Raw genomic sequence first — 27004 nt, 5'->3', positions numbered from 1 at the left:
ATCTTTGAGTGATCCCATTCCATTCCATCATGTTCATCACAATCCTATTTTGTCATCCATATTTACTCATCTTTAGTCTTCCCTGTCTCCTGACTGCTTATCCTTTACAAATATCCTGCCTCCTGCAGAAGATGAATTCAGCTTGGAAACCACACATCTCAACACTACCTCTCCTCCCCCTGCATTGAATGGCTGCAGGATGGAATGATATCCCTTCCATTGGAACTGGCTTAGAATTTTCCAGCTGACTTCATTTCCCTTCACTGATCTGCTTCATTTCCCTTTGTTTGGCTCTACAGGCGTACTCTTGTGCTTTGCTGGTGCCTTTTCAGGTTCCTTTTGTTCAGTGACGAAAAATAGCAATGCCGGACTCTTAAGGTCCTGTCATTGCAATGAGTCCATTTTAAATCCTTATACTAGGATCTATTGGAAAGCAAGTCTGGTGCCAGCAATTTCGATGATTCCAGTTTCAGTAGTGTTTATTAAAGTTCTTGCAATTAAAAAAGCTCATAGTTGGCTCTTGGAATTGAAATGGCAGTTGTGCTGAGAGGTGAACCAGCCTCATCCTCTCAGGAGACCTCTCAGGGGTCTCCTCAGTGCTCTTAAGCTGAATGCCCTTTGGGCTGAAGAGTTTACTTTGAAAAAATTAGGATGTTCAAAGCAGGCCCAAGTCACCTTGATACCCCAGCTAGAAAATGGAATAGGATCCCTGTTCTATTTTGTTGGTTTTCAGAACTGGGGCTGTGATAAAGAAGGATGGCTGGGAACATTCATATTGTGTCGCTAAAGCTGAAATTCTGGACTGTTACAAGATGGATCAGAGCACAAGCATTTGCCAAAAATGTTTTCATTAATCAGGAATGAAAGTTGGAGGTTTGAAGATAGTCAGGTACCATTGTAGTTCTGACCATGAACAATGCTGAGTAGTAACTGGCAGCATTATTCCCATGACCCCTGGGCCACTTCCAGAAGACCAAAGTCTTTGGGTTCTGGGAGGGAATATGGTTGCAAAGCTGAGTAGCATAGATCCATCAAATTACAGTTTAGCTTTGCCCTACTGTTGATGCCTTGTCATCAGATATCACCGTACTGACAATTAGACCATCAAATGCTGGGTTATGTTTAACCCTGTTGTCAAAAGATTATCACTGTGTCGATGATTAAAACCATCAAGAATGTCACAAATTTGTCACCAAAAATATCGTATTATCACTTTGTCCAGTGTTACTGTAATGCCTCAATTACGTGGGAGGAACCACATCTAAATGACCCCAAGGCCTCCAATATGCAGACCATCACCAGTAGTCATGCTTCCTGTACTAACAAGACACAGGTATAGACAGTTCTGGAAGAGGCAGGGAGAAGGATGTCTTTGCACAAGGTGCCTGTCAGGCCATTATTTTGATGTCATGGTCATCTTCAGTTATGAAAGACAAAAGTCAAGCAATGCATATTGTCTTGCCCATTAAATTGTAAGCTCCTTGAGGGCAGTAACTAATGTCCTGTTTTTTCATTTGTATCCCTAGCACTGTACTTGGAGCACAGGAGCTGTTTGTTCAGTATTTATTGACTGACTTCCTCACTGTTGCTCACTTCTCAAATCCTGACTTGTCCGAACCTGTTGATTAAATCTCTCTTATGTATGATCCTTTCTCTCTTCTAATTCTGCCCTCACCTTGGGGCAGAGCCTTATTTCTTTGTACCTGGACTATAGCAATTGCCTGATTTTGATCTGCCTGCCTTAAGTCTGTCATTCCAAGGCTGGACCTGGAATCTCATCTTCCATTCAGCCACTCAAGTGATTTCTGTAAAGCTGAGTCCAGAACATGTCACTGTGCTCTTAATCAACTTCAGTAGATCTCTGTCCCTCCAGGATGGAACAGCAGGATGGAGCATAAAGTTCTGATAATATTCAAAACCCTTCATAATGTAACATTCCCCTTCTTGTCTTTTTACACCTTCCCATCCTCCTCTTCCCTTATCTACTCTTTGTGTAGTGACACTGGCCTCCTGCTTATTCCTGAGAAAAGATAATTATTTCCCACCTCTAGGCATCTTCACTGACCTCTGATTCTGGAATGTTCTCCCTCCTTATCACTTCCTGTCTTTCCTGGCTTCCTTCAAGTCTCAGCATCCTACCTTGTCCAGGAAGCCTTTCTCAGCCTTCTTAATTGTGGGGCTTTCCATCTGATGAGAAATTCCTCTCTATACTGTTTGGTTTAGAATTGTTTGCATTTTTGTGTCCAACTGGTGGTAAGAGCTTTCCAAACTTGGATTGGTCTGATTGGCCACAGTTGTTCACATGGCATCTTGGCCCCAAGTGATGCCAGTTTGATCCTCTTCAAGAATGAAGGTCAGCAGCCAACACATAATCTCCAATGGAGTGTGAGTTCCTCAAGAGCAGAGACAATGCATGGCAGTATGTGCTGCTTCATAGATATTTATTGACCAAACTAACTGTGGTCCTATAATCGACTGATTACTGTCCTTTGCTTTTAAAGACCACCAAAATGGCATCACTGAGACAAATTACAGTGTGTCTCTGTGACTGATTAGTCCAATATGAGCTTGGATACCCTGCCACAGATCGGGCACAAATAGTCCATGTGAACAACTGGGATATTCTTATGTATGTCACATTTCCTTTGAGCTGCTTCCATTCTACCTTCCTCATAGAGCGCAGCACCCTCTCTCTCCTGAGGTCTGGCCAGTGAGTCCTATAATAATGAGAGTTGAAAAGGCCTTTGGAGAATTAGCTCATAGTGTTCTCAGCATATTGCTATGCAGCTGGGGTCTAAACACCTCAATAGAGGAGGGGCTAGTTCTGTCTCTTTAGACAGGACTTAAGCTAACTTATCCACAGTACTAACCAGTCAGACTTTGCCTCTGTATGACTTCTTTGATTGGGTTGACCCTTGAAGCATCCCCCCAAAAGGATCAGCCTCTTTCCTCAGGACAGTTTTCCAGGTCACCCTAAAAGCTTTTCTTAAGGGAAACCTTCCTGATTCTTTCAGCTCTTCTTCATACCATGTGACTTTCAATTGTTCCACCTCCTTCTAGAGTCTTTTTTTTCTAGGCAGTGGGGTTAAGTGACTTGTCCAAGATCACACAGCTAGGTAATTATCATGTGTGTGAGATCAGATTTGAACTCAGGACCTCCTGACTCCAGGGCCAGTGCTCTATCCACTGTGCCACCTAGCTGCCCCCCTCCTAGAGTCTTAACCTATTCTCATGTCACCATTGCACCAGCTGAAGACAGTGCAGAGTGATGGGAACTAACACACTATTGACTTTATTCCATTAAAAAATCAGCCTGAGTGGTTCCCCCCACCCACCCACCCCAAATTGCTGTTTAGTCAGATTTTCTCTGAATTGGATTCTTGAAGTTGATTTTTTTTTTTAAAACTCAGATGGTTTAATGAACCATTTGTTACTCTGCCCATCTGTTTAATTTATTTTTATTAAAGATATTGAGTTTACAATTTTTCCCCCAACCTTACTTCCTCACTCCACCCCACCCATGGAAAGCAGTCTGTCAGTCTTTACTTTGTTTCCATGTTGTACATTGATCCAAATTGAGTGTGATGAGAGAGAAATCATATCCTTAAAGAAGAGACAAGAAGTTTAAGAGAACAAGATCAGACAATAAGATAATCTGTTTTCTTTTCTTTTCTTTTTTTATCAGTTGAAACAATTTTATTTCACAGTTGTCTTTAAAATCATAAAGACAATATGTTTTTCATATAAAAACAGTAGTGCTGATACCCCATTCTTTCTAGAAAATGATTACATGCTCCCTCTTAAAGAAAATGCACCCAGTTATAACCTTTCAGTTAGGTTTCTTGGAAAAATCCTTCCAGGACTGATTCCTAAGAACATCTCATTCTGGTTTAAAGTGTAGATAATGGCTGTCATATGGAGAGAAGTGTTCCTTTTAGACTTGCTAACACAGATTTAGACAGGCTCGTGCTCCATTGGCTCATCAGGCTTTTCTGCAGGCTCATCAGCAGATTGAGCAGGCTGTGCTTTTCTTTATGGTCTTTCCATAAGACCTTCCCAGAAAGGAGACACATCATCATCATCATAGATTGTGAACTCCATATCTTTCCCGACAATTCCAATGGAAACATTCTTTGTAGTCAGGTCCTGTTCTGCAGGAAGTGTTTCCCGTAAGGCACATAGACCATGTTTTACCAGTTCATCCAAATTGCAGTCACTGAACTTGGACATACACCTCTCCAAGTAAGTACCAGCAGATTGTGAACGGGCTCCAATGGACATAGCCCTGCAATCAAAGTAGTTTGCAGATGGACAGGTTTGGAAGATGTGAGGACCCATATCATCATAACCAGCAATGAGCAGTCCCACGCCATATGGTCTGCGGCCATAACGTTGTGTCAGTATCTGGGTCTTGCTTCCAATTAGAGACACCAGGCGAGACACTGGAAGAGGTCAGTCAAACACAAATCTGGAATCCAGACACTCTTGACACATGAAGTTGCACAAGAGTCTAGCATCAGCAGTGAGCCCGGCAATTGAGATTCCAATATGATTATCAGCATGTAGAATTTTTTTCTGATGAGCTGCCAGTTCTGACTGCTCCTCTTCAATGCAACCAGTACAGCATAGCATGAGTTTTTGATTTCAGGCCCACAGTAGCTGAGCCTTGTTTGACAGCTTCCATTGCATATTCTATTTGATGAATTCTGCCCTGAGGGCTCCAAACAGTGACATCATTGTCACACTGGTTACGAAACATTTTCTCAAGACTGCCTTCGTGGCGGAGCAGGAGGACCAGGCGAGGCCGTGGCTGTGGCTCGGCGTGCGACAGAGCTTTATTTTCTAAATTAAAGGGAATAGTCCTTGAACTTTGATCAAACTCCACAGCTCCTTATCTGGATACAGATTGCACTCTCCTTTGCAGACAGGCCAAAATTGTTCCCGATTGTTGCACTGATGAGCGAGTCCTTCAAGGTTGATCATCACTCCCATGTTACTCTGCTCATCTGTTTAATGAGGGTGTTGGAGGTTGCCCTGTCAACTGTCTGATCTTTTCAGCTCTTAAATGAAATTTTATCTTATGGAAATAGATCCAGGCCCTCTTTGGGTGGTTGCCCTAGTGATTGAATTCTGCATCTCAAGTTCAGGCTTGGAAGAAGGTTAAATAGATAAACTTCCTTGAAAAAATATCTTTTTCAGAATCAGGGGAAATCAAAACGATCTTTTGTGGTTGCTGTTGTATTCTCTTCACATGATATTCTTTTTCATTAAATCTTGGAAACATTGCTCTCCCCTAACCCTGGGGAGAACATGATTGGCTGGGGAAGACTTGACACTGATTTCCATCTGCTGCTGTCTACCTCAAGGCCAGTCAATTCCTCCTGGAATCTGGGACCTTTCTGAAAAAATCCTTCCAGATCTGACTTTGTCTCTGGTTTCTCTGGCCAGGATCTTGATGACAAGCCAAAATCACAGTTGAAAATTTAAAAGATTCATGATAACATAAAGAAAACTTTTCTTAGTCTTCTTGTAGATATTACCCCTATCTAGCATTTGTAAGATGTCTCCCATTCATTGGCTCCCCCTGTACCATGGAGCCCAGATAACCCAAAGGTATGAAAGCAAGGCATTTTGCTGACTGAAGAGTCAGGTGTAAGAATTTAACACCACCATCTTGTAATCTTTGTAACTCCTCCACAAGGGCCAGGGTTGGTAAATATTAAATGCCTGCTATAGAAATGTTTTGAAGAGGCGTGAGTGTAGAATAATACTGACTGAGGGCAGCTAGTTTCGTAGTCCTACTTTAGACACTGATATTTTCTTTCTCTCTTTTTTTTAGAGATGCTGATGCCACCAGAATAGATATTTATGCAGGTAAGTCAGAGATGTAGTCTTCTATGACCCATTTCTTTTTATGTAGTGATTCCTGACCTAAAAAAAGAGGGGATGGGAAAAGGAACAATTAATTTTGATTTATGTTGCTTTGATATAAACAAGGTCTGTTCAAAATGTAGCCTGCAGGGTGATTTTAGGCTGCCCACTTAAGGTTTTATTAAATTTACTAAATGGCAAATCAAAATATGCTGGGGTTTTTTGTTTGTTTTTTTTAGTTTTTTGCAAGGCAAACGGGGTTAAGTGGCTTGCCCAAGGCCACACAGCTAGAAATTATTAAGTGTCTGAGGCTGGATTTGAACTCGGGTACTCCTGACTCCAGGACCAGTGCTTTATCCACTACGCCACCTAGCCGCCCCTTTATGGTGTCTGTTTTAATAAAAACTTTAAAAAGTAAGGTTAGACAGCCCTGATAATAAACACCAGATTTGGACTCCAGTGAAGTGCACTGCTAGTTACTGTTTATGTGACTGTGTGCAAGTCATTTACCATCCCCAGCTACTAGTTCCATCTTCAAATGAGGACATTGAACCAAAAGACCTTTATGGAAAAATGCACCCACAAAAGTAAAGTCTGATAATAAGTCTTCCTCAGATTAAGTACCACAGAGCAAAATGAGCTGTCCAAAGATCATGCAAATAGCATGATGGCAGATCAAAATAAATTTGAGAGATGGAGACAGAAGATCCAGAATCAGTCAGGCAGGCAACCTACCAATCTGTCTATATAGAAGAAAGTGAAATGCCTAGGCCTTGGCTGAGCTGGGATATTATAGGAGAAGCAGAAGCACACAGCTAAGGAATGCACCAGACTACCTCTCAAGGACTCATTTGTTTTTGTGCCACTCTGCACTGGTAAAAAGCAAGTCATCCCACTCTCAAAGCCCTCAGAGAGAATGACCAGATGCTTGGTTCCTTGGGTCCTCGGCATCTGTGAGTGTTAACTGGCAAAGATTTGCCTCTGTCCGGTAGGGTAATAACTCATGCAACTTAGCTCATTTTAAGCTCCATGGTATCTCAGCTAATTACCATGCTTCATTGGCACTGTCTTTTTGCAATAATATTTTAAGAATCTCAGTGTCTTTATTACTTTGCATTCTGTATGTTGATTATTTTTATTGGTACCTCTCCCTCTCTATTATTTGAGCAATGAAAAGTTGGAAAGGGAGCAGAGAAAGGCAGCATGGAGATTTCTTGTCATGTTTTTTCAGGAAGAACTGGTCCTGTGGAAGAGACGTGGTAGAATGTAGAGTTTCTTGACTGATGCTAACTGTGATCCTGGTCAAGTCATTTCTCTGGCCCTCGGTTTCCTCATCTGTCAAATAAGATAATACATGAAAAGCACTTTAACATTATAAATCGCAGCTATTCTGAAAAATTTGAAGTAATTTTGAACAGCATTAATGAGATTTTTGATACCTGAAGACTGTATGTTGACTTAACAATTGATGTGCCTCACTTCTTTCTCTGTTGGGGATTAGGTACATTCTGCCTTTTGACAAGTACCAGGCAAATAGTCACTTCATCTCTCATCATGTCCCCTGGTGGTGCTCAGTTTCCCCTTTCTTTTTCACCCTGCAGTCAAGAATATATGCACCGAACTTGGTCAGCTGCCCTATGTTTGATTCCTGAAAACCTAAACTAGGCAAAAAAAAAGCCCAGTTTTATTTGTTCCAGAAGAAAAAAAAAACCAAGAAAAAGGTTGTTGGGCACATCATCATTTGAAAGATATGTTGTCAAGGCCTGGTTTTCCACTGGAACAGGTGATCATGTTCATCATGAAAGAAGATCCATAGAATCCTGGAACACTCATTGGGAAGATCTGGGAGAGATGTCCATCAGTCCAGGCCCCTTCATTTTGATAGAAGATCTGGGATTGAGCTCTGTCTCTGTACTGATAAATTTTTTTGATTTCAACCAAGTCATTCTGTGCCTTAATTTCTGTATCTGCAGAATGAGGGAAGGTTGCAGTAGATGATCTCTAAAGTTCAAGCTCCAAATCCATGATCCTGTAACTTTTGTCCATTAACTTACTATTTAAAGGAATGAACTATGTAAACTTTATTCTCTTTTTAAAAATTATTAACATTTTTTAAAAAATAAAAGAGACCCAGATTTTCTTCCCACTTGTCTTTCACCCACTGAGAAGGCAAGCAGTGTGATCCTGATGCTTCCATCTCTATTGGGAGGCAGAAGAAATGGCAGAGTTGACTTAATTACTTAAGGGAGTCCTGATTATCATGTTACATCGGTGGACTCCAGATGGACAGAAGTAAAGAAGCGATCTTGTTGGTAATAGTGCAGCCTACACATCTCTGCTGCAGAGATGAAACTTAACAGGGTCCTCCAAATTGGGCAATGGACACTTGGTGACTTTAATAAGAAGGTGGGCACAAGGGAAAAGATGACACAGACTGTCAGAGAATTGAGAAAAGACCTGAGGCATGTCCATTGCTCAGAATCCTCACACCTGACAGTTCTGAAGATCCATTTTAGTGTTGCCTTTTGTTTTTCTGTATTATAAATCTAACCATCATCAACAGACATAAACATTTTTATACTCAAAATATAACAGGTCTTGGATAAGAAGGTTATGTATGGGGTTTTTTAAATTTGTGTAGATGTATGTGGGTGTGTGTATGTATACACACACACGCACACACACACAAACGTATAATGAAGTGGTAAGGAAAATCATTCTAGTTGGTGTTTCCTGGAATTATTCTTTGAATCAATAGACTGATAAAGATAGTCAAGAGGAAATAAATGGCACTTTTCAAAAAGGTTGTGGAAGAACAGGCTCAGTTCTGGAAAGCAATATGGAATTGTATACATACCTTTTGACTTCATTCTACTGCTACTACTACTACTAGTCATGTCTTCCAGGGAAATGGACAGAGAAAGGACCCATATATTCAAGATTGTTTATAAAAGCAAAGAAGTGGAAACAAACTAGGTGCCCATTCACTGGGAGGTGGACAAATCACAGGCGCTTTGTGAATGTTTCCATACCCAGAGAGTTCTCACTTTTTACCTTCTGGGCTTCCTGCAAGACTGTTCAAATCTCACTTTCCAAAGAGTCCTTCTCAGTCTGCATTTTCACTCCAGACTTGATTTTCTTGTGGAAGTTCACACTCCAGCCCTGAAATCATCCATTGGAAGTACACTCCACCCCTCCAGACTTCCCCTCTGATTGTATGGTTGCCCCCCAAGGGGTTCTCAGGTCGTCCAGGTCACCATGCTTTTGGGCCAGATGTTACTATTGAGGGTCTTGTTTCCCTCCAGTGGAATGAACTCTTGGACTTGTTTGTTTTTTGCTTTTCTTTGTATTCCCAGCACTGACAGAGCTCCAAGATTACTTACCAGGAATGGTGCCTCATTAATGTATGGGCACAATGTCTCTCCCATTAAAATGTAGCTAGGTGGCGCAGTGGATAGAGCACCGGCCCTAGAATTAGGAGTGCCTGAGTTCAAATCCGGCCTCAGACACTTATTAGCTGTGTGGCCTTGGGCAAGCCACTTAACCCCATTGCCTTGAAAAAAATCTAAAAAAAAATGTAAGTTTCTTAAGAGCAAAGACCTGGATTTTGTCTTTGTATCTCAAAGCCTAGTACTGAGTTCCTGGTACTCATTAAATCTTTATTGATTATTATGAATGGAATGGAATATTATTGTGCTATAATAAAAACTAAATGTGAAATTCAGAGAAACCTAGGAAAATTTTATACCAAAGAGGAACTATTTTGGGTTGGTCTGGGGGTCTTCATGAAGAACTTCTTTTGGGGATTTTTCAAGTTTCCTGTTTATGAGAGGGGCCAGGACGAGATGCTATCTGAAGTTCCTTCCAATTCTGAGTCTGGGACACCAGTTAGGACCTGTTCCCTGCTTCACATTACCAGGTCTGACAGGGTCTGGAGAGAGATGTTGAGTTAAGTAATTCAATTCAATAGATGTTTATGAAGCTCTACTAAATGACAAACAAGCTTTGCACTAAGTGCCCTAGAGATACAAAGAGTTTCTGCCTTCAAGGAGCTCCCAATCTAAGTGGGGAAGACTATATACAAAAGAAAGTGGATAAAAAAAGGCACCACCAAATACCCAGTGCAAGGGCATGATGATATTCATGATGTTCCAAGACATCAAAAACCAAGCAAAACGACTGATGGAAAATGAAGACCTGTACATACTGAGGAAAATATGTACAGCTAGAACTTTTCTACCATGATAACATGAAGAGAAAGAACTCAAGAAAGCTCAGAACTCAGTTGATGGAAGCAATGATCAGTAATAGTATTTGAAGACAAGGAAGAAGCACTTGCCACAGTTTGGTCTGGACACGGTGCTAAGAATAAGCCATGTATTTTCCACATGACTGATGTTGTGAAGGGCCCTTCTATAAGTTACAAGGAAGGTATTCATGGAGAGAGAATGGAGTGCTTAGTTAGGGGTTAAGTAGGCAAAAAAAAAAATCATCTAAACATTGTTTTTAAATAGCTCATTTTTGCACATATTATACCCACTTTTCTTTTCCCTACCCTCCAATCCCCAGAAACCCTCCTTGCAACAAAGGAACACAACCCATCAGATAATAGATTATGAGCTCCAAAGAACTTTACAGATGAGAACTGAAGCCAAGAGAGGTTGACTTGGTTGTATTGGCCAGCCAAGTTAGGATTCAGTCCATATTATTGAACTTCAAATTCAACTGGAGCTCATGATTCAGCCAAAACAGTCATTGTTGTGACTGATCTGACAGTATATGCAGTCTTTACCTTAGGGAAGGAAAGCATGTGCCTGAATTTTAGGAGGATTTTGAGTCTTATGTAACATAGCCTTCATGAATCCCTTCTTTTATTGTTAGACTTGGATAATACTGAATAACACTGCAAAAGAAAAAATGAAATTGACTTTGTTTAAATGGACGAACATGACCCAAGTCACCAGTGCAAAAGTCACATTAGAATTGGTCGTCTTTGCAGTCAGAGAATTGACTGCAAGTAAAGGTCATAATATCAATTTAGAAGAAAAACAGGCTGAAAAGGTGATGTGAATGATCTCATTTAACTATCCAATTCAAATATGCTGTTGATACTGAAAATTGAGAAATAGTAAAAGGCAGAGATATTTACCTTGATAATGGCAATTAAAAAGAAGAGCCCAGAAGTCTGTGACTAACAAACATTTACCAGGCTGAAACTGAGAGCCCATAAAGGCAATGTTGGTTAAGACACTAGGGGAGATTCCAGGAAGTACTGTTTTAGAAAACTGCCAAAAGCCATGGAAGGACCAATGGGTAAAGAAACATTGATTTGAGACTCAGTTGAGTCCCATCCCACCAAGATTGGAGTCTTTCTTGGATAAACCTCACAAGAGGACAACATAAAAACAGAAAATGGAATGGATATGCTGATATTATTACAGGGATGGACCATCTCAGATATTGAGAAATATCCCCATAGAGAAGAAATTGAGAATTCAACTGGACCAGACCAAAGATATACAGAGGCTGTCAGCATTGTCATGAAAGTATGCAGGAATTGCTTTACTATCTCAGTTGGGGAAGGAGCCACAAGATTGGAGGAAACCACACATGAATCATATCCAAAAGGCCATCGAGAGTATATTGGTAGCTACTACCTCTGTGCTTTTCTTTATGAAATCAAGAGTGACTATCTCAGTGTCATTTTGAGGATATCTTGGATGCAAATGAAAGGGAAAAGGCAGCCTTTTACTAACAATTCTCTACAATTATGAAGTTTTCTTTTTATAATTGACCCAAATGTGCAGGAAATGCTCTAGCCCTGTTTGTACCTGATTATTGATGATCAAAAATTGAAATTAAATTTTATAAGGTGTTTGATATAGAGCCTTAAAAAGCTCCCCCCAGGGAATATGTTGGGGCATGGTTCCTTGATGAATGGAATTCTTATGTCAATTGTTCAATTTTGAAATGAATGATTATCTCAACTGAGGAATGATATACAGCTATCTGCCTCTGTCGCTGCCTTTTTGCCAGGTCCAAGAGGAACAGGGGATTCTCTTTAGAATCAGAAGAACCTGTTAAGATGTTTATATTTATGGGTAACAGGTACTATCCACTGAGGTACAGAATTATTCAAAAGTAATTGGTCTAACAATCCATTGGAGAAAAAATGTGTGAAAAACTTCTCTGGTCCAGAGTGACAAGCAGCTGAATGATCAAAGTGGATTGGATTGTGCCTAGATAATTGTGCAGTGCTGACGGTACTGGACAGACAAATATGGCAGTCCTAATGGAGAGCAGACTTGCTGGGAAGACTCTTAAAGGGTAAGAGCAGGTTATACTGCCTTTCCAAAGATGACCAGGCCTCAAGAAGCAATATGAAAGATGATATTGAAGAAATGTCCAGAAGAGGAGGGAGTCATGTGACAAAGTGAATGATTATAGCTGGAGACCTTCTTGTTTGTTCCCTGGATACTTGTAAAACCTTCAGGACTTTGAGGAACATCTTTGTCATCATATTGGGTGGGACTTTCTTGGAAGAGCATAGAGAACAGCTTAGGTTTCTAGTAGGATCTAAGCCAGGATGTAACCTGTTGGAAGTTTACAGAGTCAAAGTTTGAATTCTGTTGTGTTCATTTTAGGCATCCATTTTCCTCATCTCCTAGACCTTAGCCCCACATTGCTCTCATGCCAGTCTGCCTAGGACTTCTCTCCTTTGGCTAGTTTCCTTTCTGCTCTTTGTGTTTCCTCCCCATTTGGGAGTCAGTTGGACCCAGAAAAGGCCCTGGAAGATTTCATTGGAAAGCCAGGTCACCCATTTATAATGAATGGACTTAGTCCTAATCTGGCAGCCCACAGGTAACCCCAGCCTTACCAACAGTTTATATTTAATGCAATTATAAAGATTTAGTAAGAGCCTACACTCTATTAAGCACTGAAGACACAGAAAAAGTGTCTCTCTGCCCTCAGGAGCCTGTGGTCTTTCTCCATATAAGGGGCCTTAATTAGAATATACATATATATAAATAGGTGTCCATACCAAGCTGATCTCAGAGGAAGCCAGGGATGGATTCTAAGGGGGAGGGGGTTGAGGAGGCAGTGACGCTGTCAATACAAAGGCAGGGGACTAAAGCATTGTGAGTTAGGAATAGGTAGATTAGAGCCTATGGTTGGGCTGCAGAGTACATGAAGGGCAAGAGGATATTAAAAACCTTGAAAGAGATGGGGCCAGAACATTTTGATCCCAAAAGCTAGCACTGCCCAGTCAGATGGTAGACCCAGGACCCAGATTAGCCTAAGGCCTGAAATCAAGGAAGTCCTTGATACAAATTAATGTTAAGGCTTCAAAGGGAAACCTAATGCCATGTGACCTTTGCTCAGGAAACTTTGCCCCTTGGCCTGGTAACTTCTCAGAATGTTTGGGATTTAAATAAAAATCAGAAATGCAAAATATATCAAATTGAAAAGAGTTATCAAAATAATTTTTTTAGAAAAACAAGTTCTCAGACCTCAGGTTAAGCCCTGTTCTAATTCAGCTCCCTTGTATGAAGAAACTGAGACCCAGAGACCATCTTTATGTGGCATAGTAAATAAATGAATTTTAAAAAGCTTAATATTTGCCAGAAAAGAAGGAATAAAAATAAGCATTTCCTGGGAGCAGGAAATTGTTCAGCACCTTCGAAAATATGTCTCATTTGATCCCATAATTAGCCTGTCAGCAAGGTGCTCTCATTAACCACATTTCTCAATTGAGGAAACTGAGTCAGACAGCATTTAAGTGACTTCCCTAAAGTCACACAGCTAGGAAGTGATTGAAGCTGGATTTGCAAATTGTTCTTCCTGTCTCCAGGTCTCTTTTTTCCATGACAAGACCCAACTGGTTCTAGGGGAGATACAAATACCAAACCAAGATATCCCCTTCCCTCAGGGATTTTACATTTTTTTCTCCTAAATAGTGTACACTTATTTTGGTCTGGGAAGTCCAGTTTCAAGCCCTCAGAGCTAATGTCAATAATTTGATTACCAAGTGGGATAGGTCAGGAGCTCTTTGTGTTCCATTCCCCCAGAGTTTCTTTTCCTTATAGAGGGGTCAGTCTATGACTGGACTGTCCTCAGGGCTCCACTGCTCCATCCCCCCTCCCCCAGGTCCCTGGCCCACTGCCAAAGCTATGCCCCTTCAGCCATATAGGCATAGCTAGACAGGGATACAAGCAGCCTCTCACCAGCATTGCTTTCATAGAGCTACAACAAAGCTGGCTCTAAATTGATGACCTTGTGACCCACTTTGGGCCTTCTAGTAGTTTTTTCTTTTCTCAATAGTATGTTGCTTCTAGAAGGAAATTTGGGGCTTTTCCTGCCCTGCTTACTCTCTGTTACATCCTATTGGCTTTCTCAAGGGTTCTTGTTCCTCTGCTCCCCCAGACTTCCCAAAGCTGTTCTTTTTTTTTTTTATGGCAATGGGATTGAGTGACTTGCCCAAGGTTACACAGCTAGGCAATTATTAAGTGTCTGAGGTTGGATTTGAGCTCAGGTACTCCTGACTCAAGGCCAGTGCTCTATCTACTGCACCACCTAGCTCCCCCCCCCCCCCCCAAGCCATTCTTTAGCTATTAGGCTTTATTAATGGGATCATTTGGGATATGATTTCTAGTCTCTCTTGGACTAGGTTTCACATAATTTTAACTAGACCATTTAATTTGCATGCATATGCACATCCAAACAAAGTTTTGGTTCATTCTGATGGAAGAAGTAGAAGAGCCACCATTTGAACTGACCAGCTCATTAGGGAAACCCTATCCTTCCAGAAACAACTGAAAAAATACAAGATGATTGGAAAAAGGAAGGCTTAGTCATGGTAGAGGGCCTCCCATGGCCGCCCACTGATTGTCTCTCTTGATGTCTCCTTTACAGAGCACCGGGAGAACCTCCAGGGAGGCTTCATGCTCTGCTTTCTAGATGATGGTGCAGGAATGGATCCAAGTAAGTGATTGGGGTGGGCGGCAGGGGAGTTGCTGCTCACAGGGAGGGGATTCACAGGCCCCCTGGGCAAGAGTCAACTAACCTTTGCTTATGAAGCTGGGTCCCTTCTTTGGTTTTTCAGTGCATTAACTAGGACAAACAGAAATATGATGGAAGACAAATGTTGGTGATAATGGGAATGTATTTTTTCTCATCCAAGTTCTTGGGCCCCATGTTAAGCACCTCTATAGTAAAGAGCCTTTAGATGCTGCCTGGCCAGACACTAGGGTCTATGGAGCTCATTCTCAGCACAGCTTTGGTAGCATTCTATCCTTTGGTGCAACAAAGTTGAGCTTACCAGGCTTGCTTTTTGCAGAGTGGCCTTTGCTAACCTTGGGCACAGAAGCCTGGGACTTGAGTGTCTGCTTAGAGGGCACTGGGGGTCCGGGAAGGACCTTGCCATATTGACGGCATTGGTTGTTCAATTATACATCCATCTTTTTGGTGCTAGATAATGCACCCCCGAAGCCTACCAGGTGGTTTTGCTTCCTACTTTGTTATAGCCTGACCATAATTGGGGGTCCCAATTCCATCCTCCACCAGTTCTCTGAGCTTGGCTTCCCTCTCCCAGCTCCCCTTTCTGTAGCACTTCATGGGATACAAAGTGGCACACCTGTAAGAAAAGAGAGAACATATGCCTTACCATTGGGGAAATTGAGGCTCAGAGCAAAGATGATCATGCCCTGGATCCTAAATGTGCTAAGTTTAGGAGATGGAGTCTGGGAAAAGCTTGAAGATTGTCCGGGCCTCTGTGGGAAGGGGTTTCAGACTGGGAGGCTGAGTAAGACCAGTCACAGAATAACTGAGCTAGATGGGTCCTCAGAGACCAGCTAGGTTAGCCCAGATCTTGACCTTCCCTCAGATCTTTGTCAGAAGCCATTATCTCCATCTAGTGAGGGTTACCCATCTCCTCCCTGGGCAGCCCATCCCCTTTTTTATCCCATTTGCTTTTTTATCCCTCCTTGACCCCAGTCCTGCTGCCTATAGGACAGATGTTGAACACTCGAACATTTGTTCCCTGAAGCCTTGCTGAAATCATGACTGCCAGGGCTTCTTCAGGCCAGACATTCATTCCCTTTTGACTTTCTTGGGTGCCAGGAGCCTGAGACCCATGACTGGTCAGATTGTCCATCTTTGGAAACTTTGCAGCTTCTCAGTGAATGCCCCAGCTAAACTTGTGCCCAGAAAGGCACTTGGTCTCCCAGATTGACCTGTGGAGGCTTGGGGCACATCCCTCACCCTGCTGGCTTCTGAATCCAGAGCTCATGAAAATCCCCAGATCATTTTCACACACAGACATCTCCATATGTCCTTGACCATGGTGCCTTCCCACACCTTGAGCTTGGAAGTTGATTTTTGGAACTGGATTATGAGACTTGATATATATCTCATTTGGATTTCCTGGTTTTTTATTCAGATGATGAGGGCACCAAATTCTCCTTTCCCACTCCTTTTATGTCTTGTGTTTCAGGTGATGCTGCCAGCGTTATACAATTTGGGAAGTCAGCCAAACGGACCCCCGAATCCACACAGATTGGGCAGTATGGCAATGGCTTGAAATCGTAAGTATTGGGGCAGCCCCTCAAAGGCTTAGCTTAGTCCAGAGACCTTGAAATACCATTGATTTCCACATGAAAGACTATCTGTGTACCCCCGCCCCTGCCTCCTCCTCATTCATCCTCCTAAGTGACTTAAGTCACTAAATTCCACATATTTATTATTGATTCCTTTTGACCATCTTTGGAGTGGGAGACAATTCAGGCAGGTCCAGATTTTATTTGGAAGCCAGTTAAGGGTCTTAAGACTTTCTTGAGAGATAGAAAGTTGTTGAAGGTGTGTTTGTTTAAAGCCAGTTGTTGGGGGTGCTGTGTCTGCTCCCCCAGATGAATCGTGATTCTAGATGGGTAGTTGTCCATTTTCCCTTAAAGAATTTCTCATTATATGCACTGGGGGAGAGGGGCCCCCCCCCCACCAATAGCACTTGGAATACCTTATTGTAGCAGGTGTTCTGGTAGTTCCTCAGTGGCTGTGCCTGGAAGGGTACGAGTCTGGTTTGGGTAATGCTCAACGTTGGTGGGGGGAAGGGGTGCCAAGTCCAGGAGATACCTATTGGAAAGCTGACAGGTTGTAGCCTTGAGGGCAGTGATGGGCCGCCAGTGGGTAACCAAGGCCTGGATTATAAAGGACATCATCATTGTCATCATCATTATCTTTATTTAACTTTTGCATAGAGCTCTTTCCCACAAACCACAATGACCACAATTTATCACAAATGGTTTTCATTTGATCCTCAGGAGCCCTGGGGGTGGGGGCAGGGGTAGCCGGGCAAGACAGCCATTCACTCTTCCTCAGAGCTGAGGAAATTGCTGAGCCTCTGAGAGGATCCTCCCTATGAGGGATAGAGCTGGGATCTAGGAGTCCTGTCCTTCAGGCCTTGACTGCTCTTCTTGCCTCTCTTCACCTGTGAAGTTTCCACCTGTGCTTTTTAAGACAGTTTAGATAGTATCTCCCATGGAAAGCCTTCCCTGATCAATAATTTTCCTTTCTCTCAGACCTCATAGTCTACCCCCCACCACCACGTACTTAAAAAATATTTCATATTGAAGTTATCCAAATGAGGACTGTGCCCTTCTGGGATTTTGCCTCCAGGGTGATGGTGAAGTGAGGAGTGAGTGATGGAGATAACAGGAGCTCAAAGCCTTGGTTTCAGACCCTTTCATTGTTTGAGAGAAGCACACTTTCACTGCCTTCATTTCCCCCCTTTGCAAATTAAGGGGAGATGAGCTAGGCTAGATAATCAGTAAGGCCTCTTTTGTAGCTATGATTGGGATCTAGAAGCATCATTGCCAAATTAGGGTAGAAGAAAAACATATTCCAGGAATTTGCCAAGAAAAACTTTAAGAGAAGTTCGGCTCGGCATCAGTATTGCTCTTGGTATAGGAGGGAAGGAGGTGATGACATAGGACTCCAGGTAACCCTGGTCCCTGCCTGTCCTGGAAGGCTGTATAGGAATCCGTGGGTGCATAGTGAACCCAGTACTGTTGCCCTGACATGGGGGACTGAGATAATATTCCATAAACCCCTGAGGCCTCCAGCAAAGGGGTTTGGAACAGTATTGTTGTTTAATCAGCCTTTGCTTCTTCCAGTGACCAAGGTACTGCCAGCGGCCAGCTGCTGTAGCAAGACCCTGTTTCCTGGGTGGCCTCCAGGAAAGTTGTAGGTTCACCTAGACCCAGGAATGGAGAAAGACCCAGAGAGCTCTGGAGCTGGGTGGCAGTGACTAAAAGAGCGTTCAGGAGCTCTGCTTCCATCAGCAGAAGGGGAGGCCTGGAAAGCCTAGTCATTTGGACATCTTGATGTCCAAATTTTGCAGGCTTTTTATAACAACCTAGTTCTCTAACTATATCTGGGGAGCCCAGTTTTTCTTATCTTCCTTGGAAAGAATCCCAGACCTTTTTAGCTTCCCCTCCCTCCCAAAGGACCCAGGAGGATACCAAAAAGTAATGACTCAGATGCCCCCTTTCCTGTTGATGCCCAGTTGTGGAAATTGTGTCTGATTGGGTCAGGAGAAGGCAGTGGCCCAGGTCCTCACAGAGGAAAATTGGTAGGCCACTGTTACATCAAGTCTTGTGTGTAAGGGAATGCTCAGTGTCTAGTGAACTTGCAAAGACAGTGTGGACAGGCTGGGAAGAGCTCTCAAAGGGCTACAGAATTGCTATGGATATGGCTCTAGAGGAGGATGTTTGATTTGCTCTTACAAAATGACACATTCACATCAACAAAATTAAAAGATTATAAAACAGGTAGAAATAAATCAGTTTTACAGCAAAAGTAACCAATAAGTCCTGATGTAATAAAAAAGAAGAATAAAGCCAACATAAATATTAAGAGAAAAATATCACCAATTCAGGGGAATTTTAACATTTGATTCAGCAGCAGCTGGGGAGTCCCCAGGTACAGCCTCCAGAGTCCCAATCAGGAAGGTCTCAGACAGAGCATCCTCTTCATGGGTGAGACTGCCAATTTTTTTGTGGAATAAAACCAAATTTTCCTAGTTGAGGAGGGAGTCACCCCTTCCCAAACCCCAAGAATTATGGTGTTTGCATTCAGGAATAGCTAGTTCCTGAAGAGAGATAGGCAATGTTAATCAAGTATGGCCTTGAGGGTCTGGCCAAGACCAGTCAAGGACATTCATTGGTTCTTTTGAATACTCAATCTGTTTTAAATATATGCATAAGATCAATCTTGTTCATCTCCCCTCCCCGTACATCGGGGTGAATTGGAGGTCATCAATTCTCTGTAGCTAAATAAGGCCTTACCATGGAAAATCTTATATCTTATGTATTAACCATACAGAGGAGGAATAGGCAGGGACGGGCAGCGGGACTCACACAGCCAAAGGCCATTTGCCTTTCAGTTCGTACAAGATGTGAGTGAGCAGATGGGTGTCTGAATCCAGGGCATCACTGTGTGAATGGGGACAAGTCACGTGATTCGTAGAGGTTGAAAAGACAAGATTGTGTGGATCAGAAGCCATTCCCATAATGCCAGGAGCCCAAATAAGCTCTCAAGAGGAGCCTGGCCCATCTACCTCCCTGTGGATGGAGCCTGCAGAGGGTCCTGGAGGTTGAGGATGGGATCACAGACAGTGCCATCACTTCTGGGAGAAGGGCTAGACCCTTCTGTTACAGACAAGACAGGTACTCAGGAAAATCAGTAGAAGTGAAACAGGGCCCTTCTCAAGGTCTCTTGGAAGAACTTTAGAATCCATTATGTGACATGGGAGACACTGGCCCAGAAGTGCCCAACTTGCTACACTCTGTGAGTGACGCAGAATTGCAGCAGCTCCAAAGAAACCCTAGATGCGCAAATTTAGATGTGGATGGAGAATGTGCGTGTGCCCTCGGTGGTGCCCAACTTGCTACGCTCTGTGAGTGACACAGAATTGCAGCAGCTCCAAAGAAACCCTAGATGCGCAAATTTAGATGTGGATGGAGAATGTGCGTGTGCCCTCAGTGGTGCCCAATTTGCTACGCTCTGTGAGTGACACAGAATTGCAGCAGCTCCAAAGAAACCCTAGATGCGCAAATTTAGATATGGATGGAGAACGTGCGTGCCCTCAGCACCGCCGCCACTGCCACTTCCTCCTCCTCCTCCTCACCATCACCACCATCCTCCTCCTCCTCCCGCCGCTGCTGCTTCTCCCCCCGCCCCCTGTTCCCTTGGAGCAGACCCTCCTGGTGCCTCTTTTGTGAAGCGGCGGCTGAGGAGACCCCAGACTCGCAATGGCCGACGAGAAGCCGAAGGAAGGAGTCAAGACTGAAAACAACGACCACATTAATTTGAAGGTGGCAGGGCAAGATGGTTCAGTGGTGCAATTTAAGATTAAGAGGCACACACCACTTAGTAAACTAATGAAAGCCTATTGTGAACGACTGGGTTTGTCAGTGAGGCAGATCAGATTCCAATTTGATGGGCAACCAATCAATGAAACAGACACACCTGCACAGTTGGAAATGGAGGATGAAGATATAATTGATGTATTCCAGCAGCAGACAGGAGGTGTTTACTAAAAAGAGAACCTGCAACTGTACTCCAGAACTGTGCTCCCAAGGAAAACAATACATTCACAATTAGAAAACCAAGATTTGGTTCATCCACATCCTGACTACTGCAGTATAGTTTTCTCTTTGATTCCCTTCCCCCATTCCTTTATTGTACATAAAGTAACTGGTGTATGTGCACAGGCATAATGCATATTTTTTTTAAACTAAATGGCTGATGGTATGTTTTGATCAACATCAAATGGAGATGGGGAGGGGAAAAACAAACTGGTTCTGTGAAAATATCCCTTTTCTCCATTAGTGGCATGCTCATTCAACTTTTATCTTTATATTTCAGTAAGTTATTTTGCTCTCACTGTTTAACAACAAAAAAAACCCACAAAAAAAAAATCCCTGCATACCTTGTTTGATTGGATAATTTTCAATGTTTTTCTTTTATCATTGTAAAACCAAGGACGATTTTATAACTTTTTTGTACGTAGCTGTTCCATGTAGGGCAATCTCTGTCTCTCAGTAGGGATAAATTACTATAAAGAAATTGATCCTAGATTTCCCTTCCAAGTCAAACATCTTGTTGTTTAAATAAACTTCTTGTTTAAAACAAAAAATTTAGATGTGGATGATTTGTTCCCAACTTATGGGAGAGTCTTCCAAGCTTTATCCTGGTCTGATCAGACACAGTTGAACTCATAAGTTAACCCTTGACCCCAACATGGTGATACCATTTTGCTCTTCTTTGAGCACAAAGGACAGCAATTAATAACCACAAGGTGTGAACATTGCTCTTGGGGGATATGCAAGCTCTTCTTGGGCACTTCCAGTTCTAAAATGTGACATGTGCTCTCAGAAATCTCCCATGATGCAAAGTCACCCAGAAAAACCACGTGGGAAAAATGGGGAGACACATCAAAAAAAAGGTGGAAACCTAACAAGAACAGTAGCAAAGTTTTATACTGGTTACTTGATAAGATATAGATAAATGTTTCCATAAATATTGATCACACGAGACCACAGAGCTCCCACTCCACTTGCCCCGGGACCCTTGACCAGAAGTGGCTGCCTGGAGGGTTGTATGTCTGGATGGACACTTTGTGCGAAGTGGTGCCATTTTATACATCAAATCCCATGATGCTCAGAACATTCCCTAATAACCTCAGTTGCATCAAAAAAAATTTGTTCTATGGCAGAACTGGCAATGGATGATGGTCACTCCATCCCAATGGAGAGCAATGTTTCCCTCACTTTTCCATCCTGGTGTCAGCCTTGAGAGATGAGGGCCAGCATGTGCTGCTTCCCCTTGTTCTGCTTTGTTGGCAAGATTGGGGTTCCAAGAAGTCCAGTCTGTAGCCATGCAGAGCTGAGACCTGAGCTCAAGTGTTGGAAGGGAGCCTGGGTTCAAATCGCTTTGTTTTCTCCTGTGCTAGATGACTTCAGTGCTTGACTTCCCATCCCAGCTCTGTGGTTTCCCCCTAAGTGTTCTGCACCTCCCAGGAGATAATGTCAGTCTTCTTTGGAGACCCCCTTTCCATGTCTAAAAAGAATTGTTTTCTTTCTTCTTCTCCAGGGGATCCATGCGTATTGGGAAGGATTTTATTCTCTTTACCAAGAAGGACGATACCATGACCTGCCTCTTCTTGTCTCGTACTTTTCATGAAGAAGAAGGGATTGATGAGGTAGGCACCCTTTGGTTTGGCTCTGGGGAGTTCCTTCAGACACAGCTGGCCTGGGTTGCCTGCCAGTGTTCTCTGAAACTGACCCAAGGCCAGCCCTGTCTGTAGAATGGGAGCCTGTGGCCATTCCAGAAGAGAGAGGATGCTGTCTGGGACATGGCACTCATCAGAAGAAGGGGAAGCTCTTGCCCTTGTGGAGTGTCTTGGGAACTTGGTCCTGGACTCAGGGCCAGGAAAAAGGAACTGGGCCATTCCTTGGCATTATTATGACCTCTTGTCTGATGTCAAGGGATCAGGGCTCCTGTCCTAGGTAGGAGACCCTATGCCAGGCCTTTCTCTTCAAACAAGCTACAGGAGACCACCACATTCTGACAAGGATCAATTTCTTAGTATGGCTGGTGAAAACCAATACATGGATTCCAAGCCCTTCAATCATCAAGGATGCACCTGACAGACAGAAGCCTTTACCCAGGGACTTTACAGACATGTTTCATTTCTGTTTAGTTGGGGCTGCTTCCATCAGCTCCTCAGCAGGTGGACCTCCATCCTCTGACTTACATCCATTGGGGTGTCTCTTGATGGACAAAGATACCGTTACCAGATTGGCTCACCATCGGAATATCTTTGGTTCATAGGAAAAAGGAAATTAAACCCTTTGAAATGTTAACTAATACAATTCAGTACAGTCAAATGTGAATTTAATCCACAAATACTGGTTCTGATTAGATATACTGATGAGATACAATTCTCAATCAATAATTAATTGTGAAATACCAATTTTCAAATTTCAAAGTAGGCACATGAAGCTACTGGCTTAAGGAAACTCACTCACCAAATGAGGGACTGACCAGTATATAGTGGGATGATCATTTGTATATGATAAATGGAAAAATAATACAAAGTAAGGTGGTGTTCATACCTGCTGAGCTGGGCCAGACACTGACTTGAAGCTAGGGACTTGGGCCTGCCCCTTGGAGCATGTCTCACTTGCTCTAAAATGGGGATGCTAGTGGGAGCAGGGCCTCCTGAATGTGTTGTGGTGCAGAGGCTGCCATACAGATTGACCTTCCTGATCTTGGCCCTCTTTCAGTGTGTGGTCCATGTCAGACCAAAGTTTCCTTCCAAACTCAGCCTCCGCCCCCAGCCCATCCCCTGTCAGTTATTTATTTATTATTATTATTTATTTAAGGCAGTAGGGTTAAGTGACTTGCCCAAGGTCACACAGCTAGGCAATTATTGTCTGGGGTCAGCTTTGAACCCAGGTCCTCCTGACTCTAGGGCCAGTGCTCTACCCACTAGGCCACTTAGTTGCCCCTTCCTGTCAATGTTATTTAAAGGACTAACTCACTTCCCTCTGTAGGTGATTGTGCCACTGCCCACCTGGAGTGCCAGGAATCACCACCCCATCACTGAAAACATGGACAAGTTTTCCACTGAGATTGAACTTATCTATAAGTATTCACCCTTCAAATCAGAACAACAAGTAATGGAACAATTTAAGAAGATCTCTGGGGAGACAGGTAAGTGGTCCTCAGCCCCAGGTGGATATGGCTATCCCTGAATCCTGTGGAGGGATGGCCTGGACAGGGTGATGGATTGACCACAAAAGTGGTCCCCAGCAGCATAAGAGACATCCAATATGTATTCTAGTGCTGCACCCAAAGAGTGAGACAGAGACCAAATTTGATAAGTTTGGAGATCTTTAATTTCCCAGCGACTGCCTGGGGATGAAGAGGACCCAAATCAGATAGTCCCTGAGTGTTCAGGGGATAGGGTTTTTAATAGTGTTTTTTTTGGGGGGGGGAGTACTGAGAGCAAATGGGAGACAGAAGCAAAGGCAGCAGTTAGATGTATTGTCTTCTCAGAGTATTAAAAACATATGTAAACACGTGGTTCAGTATGGATAGGGGCCTAGACAGAGTGGGAAAGGATCAGGTTCTCTGTATTAAGTTTGAACATGTTTCCTGAGACTGAGGGAGTCACATATTCCCGGGCTTCCCACAGGTTTGAGGGGGGGAAATTTAGTATCTTAGGGTTCCAGCCGCATCCAGGGAAGGGGAGGCAGTCCTGGGAAGAAGCAGAGATTTGCAAGATATAGCAAGATAATTAGGCTACCAGTGGGGGCTTTGTGTGAATTTTGGACAACTTTATGGTCTATCTGTGACCCCCAGAGTCAAGCATTTGGGTCCTGTCAGATTATTTTCAGACCCAAGGGTGCCTAGCAAAAGTTCTATTTCTGAGGAGTTTCTCGGGGCCCAGAAAGGTGTCAAGGACCCCCTTCTATACAGGGATTACACAAATATTGATATTGTACTTCACTAGGAACACTGGTTATCATTTTTAACCTCAAACTCACGGACAATGGGGAACCTGAGCTGGACATTGTGTCAGACCCCCGGGACATCCAGATGGCCGAAACTTCTCCTGAGGGCACGTGAGTAGAGAGGGTTTAGGGTGGGTGCTGGGCATGCCCTTTTGAACCCTTTTGGCACTGGCAGAGAGGCCCCTTCCCTGTGTCTTCAAGTCCTCAGCACAGTTCCACTTAGGGAAGTTGGCAAAAGAGAGACCCAAAAAGGTGCCCCCAAGCCACCAGGCCTCTCCCCACACAAAGGTGTGGAGGCTGAGCCTTCATTTTCCAGGAAGGCATGAGGGGGAGATGAGCTGCCCGGGGCCCACACTGGGCAGTCTGTGAATGAGCTGGGGTAGAAACCAATGAGAGCCTCATCCCTGCAGGAAGCCCGAGCGCCGCTCCTTCCGCGCCTATGCTGCAGTACTCTATATTGACCCCAGAATGAGGATCTTCATCCACGGCCATAAAGTTCAGACTAAGCGTCTTTCCTGCTGTTTGTATAAACCTAGGTAGGCCCAGGCCTTGGGGCATGGGGCACAAGAGAATTGGGGTGGAGCCCATTGAAAGGGGCCAAGGGGTTCTGCACTGGATGTCGGAATGGGAACTAGCCCAGCCCTGTGATTTGAGAGGAGGAAGCCCTACCTTTCCCTGGGCATCACGGGAGGCAGAGCTGGCCTCCATTCCTTAGCTCCTCTTCCTGGCTATACCTGCCTCCTCTTCTGCTCCCCCCAGCCTGTGAGAGGGAAGAGGTAACTAGAGACTGGGCATTGCTAGGAACTCCTGCTGAACTACTTGAGGGCCATGACAAAAAGCCATGGGACATTTTTGTGTCCTGGAATCATAGCCCTAGGAGTGCCCAGTGGGCAGGGCCTTGCCCTTTGAGTAGGGTACACCTCCTTTTTTGGGGGGCAGGTCTCATATCTGGGACAGTTGGGGGAACAATGCATTTTCCTGTCACAGGATGTACAAGTACACCTCCAACCGCTTCAAGACGAGAGCCGAACAGGAGGTGAAGAAGGCAGAACATGTAGCTCGCATAGGTAAATCAGTCCCCCCTTCTCCATATGCCCTTTGGCCTCCCCTTCAGGCCTCCATCTCTGGACAAGGTGCCCCCCTTCCCCAACTCTTCTCTGCAGAGCTTCCCTCTGTTTCTAAAGATGGGGGTTTGTCCTAGGGGATGACACTCCTCTCCTGCCTTGGATTCCCTCCCACATGACTGGGGCTTTGAGATCTCTTGGTCTCCATCTCTGCCTTGCAGGCTAAGCCACCATCACCACCTGCTGAGGGGAAGAGATTGTCAACAGATTTGTCATGCCCCCACCCTGTTGTATGGAGGAGGGAATAGGGGCCCAAGGTCAGATAGGGAGTAAGTGCTGCAGCCCCCAGCTGCTGCCTCCCAAGTGCACAAGAACCTGGGACTGGCTCCTTGTCCCAGATTTCCCTACTCTTGCATTGTGGGGCTGGAATTTGGCCACCCCATCCCACTGCCTCACTTGCCCAGGGCTGCCCTCCCCTTTCCTTCCCACATCCCTCAGTGTGACCTTGTTTGGATTTCAGCGGAAGACAAAGCTCGTGAGGCTGAGAGCAAAGCCCGAGCTTTGGAACTGAGACTTGGAGGAGATCTCACCCGGGAATCCAGGGTAAGCGGCTAATGGCCCCTTCACCAAGATGGCCCACTGTCCATCCTTAGGGCACAGGAGATGGGCTGCTGACTGTCCATCCTCCTCACACAGAAAATAGGGTGTGGGGGATGACCTGTGCTCAGAGTTACTGACTTAGGATGAAGGGGGTGGCTTCCTTTGTCCAGCCTGAGGGCCATGGCCTCTGAGGATAGCACTTGAATTTAGATCTGGCTCCTTGAAAGTCATTCAGATATTTGAAGGCCAGGGTCTGGTGACCTCAAGGGGGGCCTCCTGCACCATGCTAATTGCTGGGGTTAAGGACAAGTCCTGCCCTTGGGGAGCTCCTGCTGATGTTCAGAGTGGGGAGGAAGGGGAAGCAGGTAGGGAAGAGGGAGCTGTGAGACCCTAAAATGGGGGTACCTCCAACTGAGTCTAAAATTCCTGCTAAGAGCCAGTGCCTCTCAATGTGATAGGGGCGGGGGCCTCAGCATCTATTTGAGTCAGGACTTTGGGGGTTTGTGTTTTTGTTTTTCTGTTACTGCTCCATTGATGCCCAACCTCCTCCCTTCCCTGTCTCTCCAGGTGGCCTTGCGCCAGGTCCAGGGCACTGCCATTAACCTGCGCCGGGAAGCTGACATTAAGAAGCGCATCAAAGAGGCCAAACAGCGGTGAGTGCGGAGCCTCATCCTCTCTGCCTTTGGTGAAACTGAGTCTCAGGCGCGTCCTGATGCCTCCCCACAGCCCTGCCCCCACACTGCACCAGAATTCACCCAAGCATCGCTGTGACTGAGGGTCCTGTGCCTCAGCCTCTGGTGCCTGGAGAGCTCAGCAGTATTGGCCTTGATTCAGTTGAAATGCTCCGATGGGCAGCACCAACTGACCTTGGGGTGTTAGCTAGCATTTTTA

At 44.2% G+C, this 27004-nt stretch overlaps 1 protein-coding gene and 2 pseudogenes across 4 annotated transcripts in view; 2 read left to right on the top strand and 1 right to left on the bottom strand.

Moving 5' to 3' along the window:
- The window catches only part of MORC2 (MORC family CW-type zinc finger 2), a 54406-nt gene that overhangs the window by 15893 nt on the left and 11509 nt on the right, over positions 1-27004 (top strand). For all 4 annotated transcript variants that reach the window (XM_074206365.1, XM_074206364.1, XM_074206366.1 and 1 more), the window contains 10 exons: positions 5840-5874; positions 14785-14853; positions 16364-16454; positions 22021-22129; positions 23487-23646; positions 24449-24560; positions 24860-24985; positions 25437-25516; positions 26034-26116; positions 26681-26766. In XM_074206365.1, the coding sequence (XP_074062466.1) occupies positions 5840-5874; positions 14785-14853; positions 16364-16454; positions 22021-22129; positions 23487-23646; positions 24449-24560; positions 24860-24985; positions 25437-25516; positions 26034-26116; positions 26681-26766 (951 nt within the window). The remainder of the gene's footprint in view (positions 1-5839; positions 5875-14784; positions 14854-16363; positions 16455-22020; positions 22130-23486; positions 23647-24448; positions 24561-24859; positions 24986-25436; positions 25517-26033; positions 26117-26680; positions 26767-27004) is intronic.
- On the bottom strand, positions 3955-4767 carry LOC141496989 (proteasome subunit alpha type-1 pseudogene; annotated as a pseudogene).
- Positions 16462-22014, top strand: LOC141501928 (small ubiquitin-related modifier 2 pseudogene; annotated as a pseudogene).

Source organism: Macrotis lagotis, chromosome X (genome assembly GCF_037893015.1).
Source record: "Macrotis lagotis isolate mMagLag1 chromosome X, bilby.v1.9.chrom.fasta, whole genome shotgun sequence".
NCBI lineage: Eukaryota > Metazoa > Chordata > Mammalia > Peramelemorphia > Peramelidae > Macrotis > Macrotis lagotis.
The sequence above is the reverse complement of the archived record's forward strand: the minus strand, read 5'-3'. Positions and strand labels throughout refer to the sequence as shown.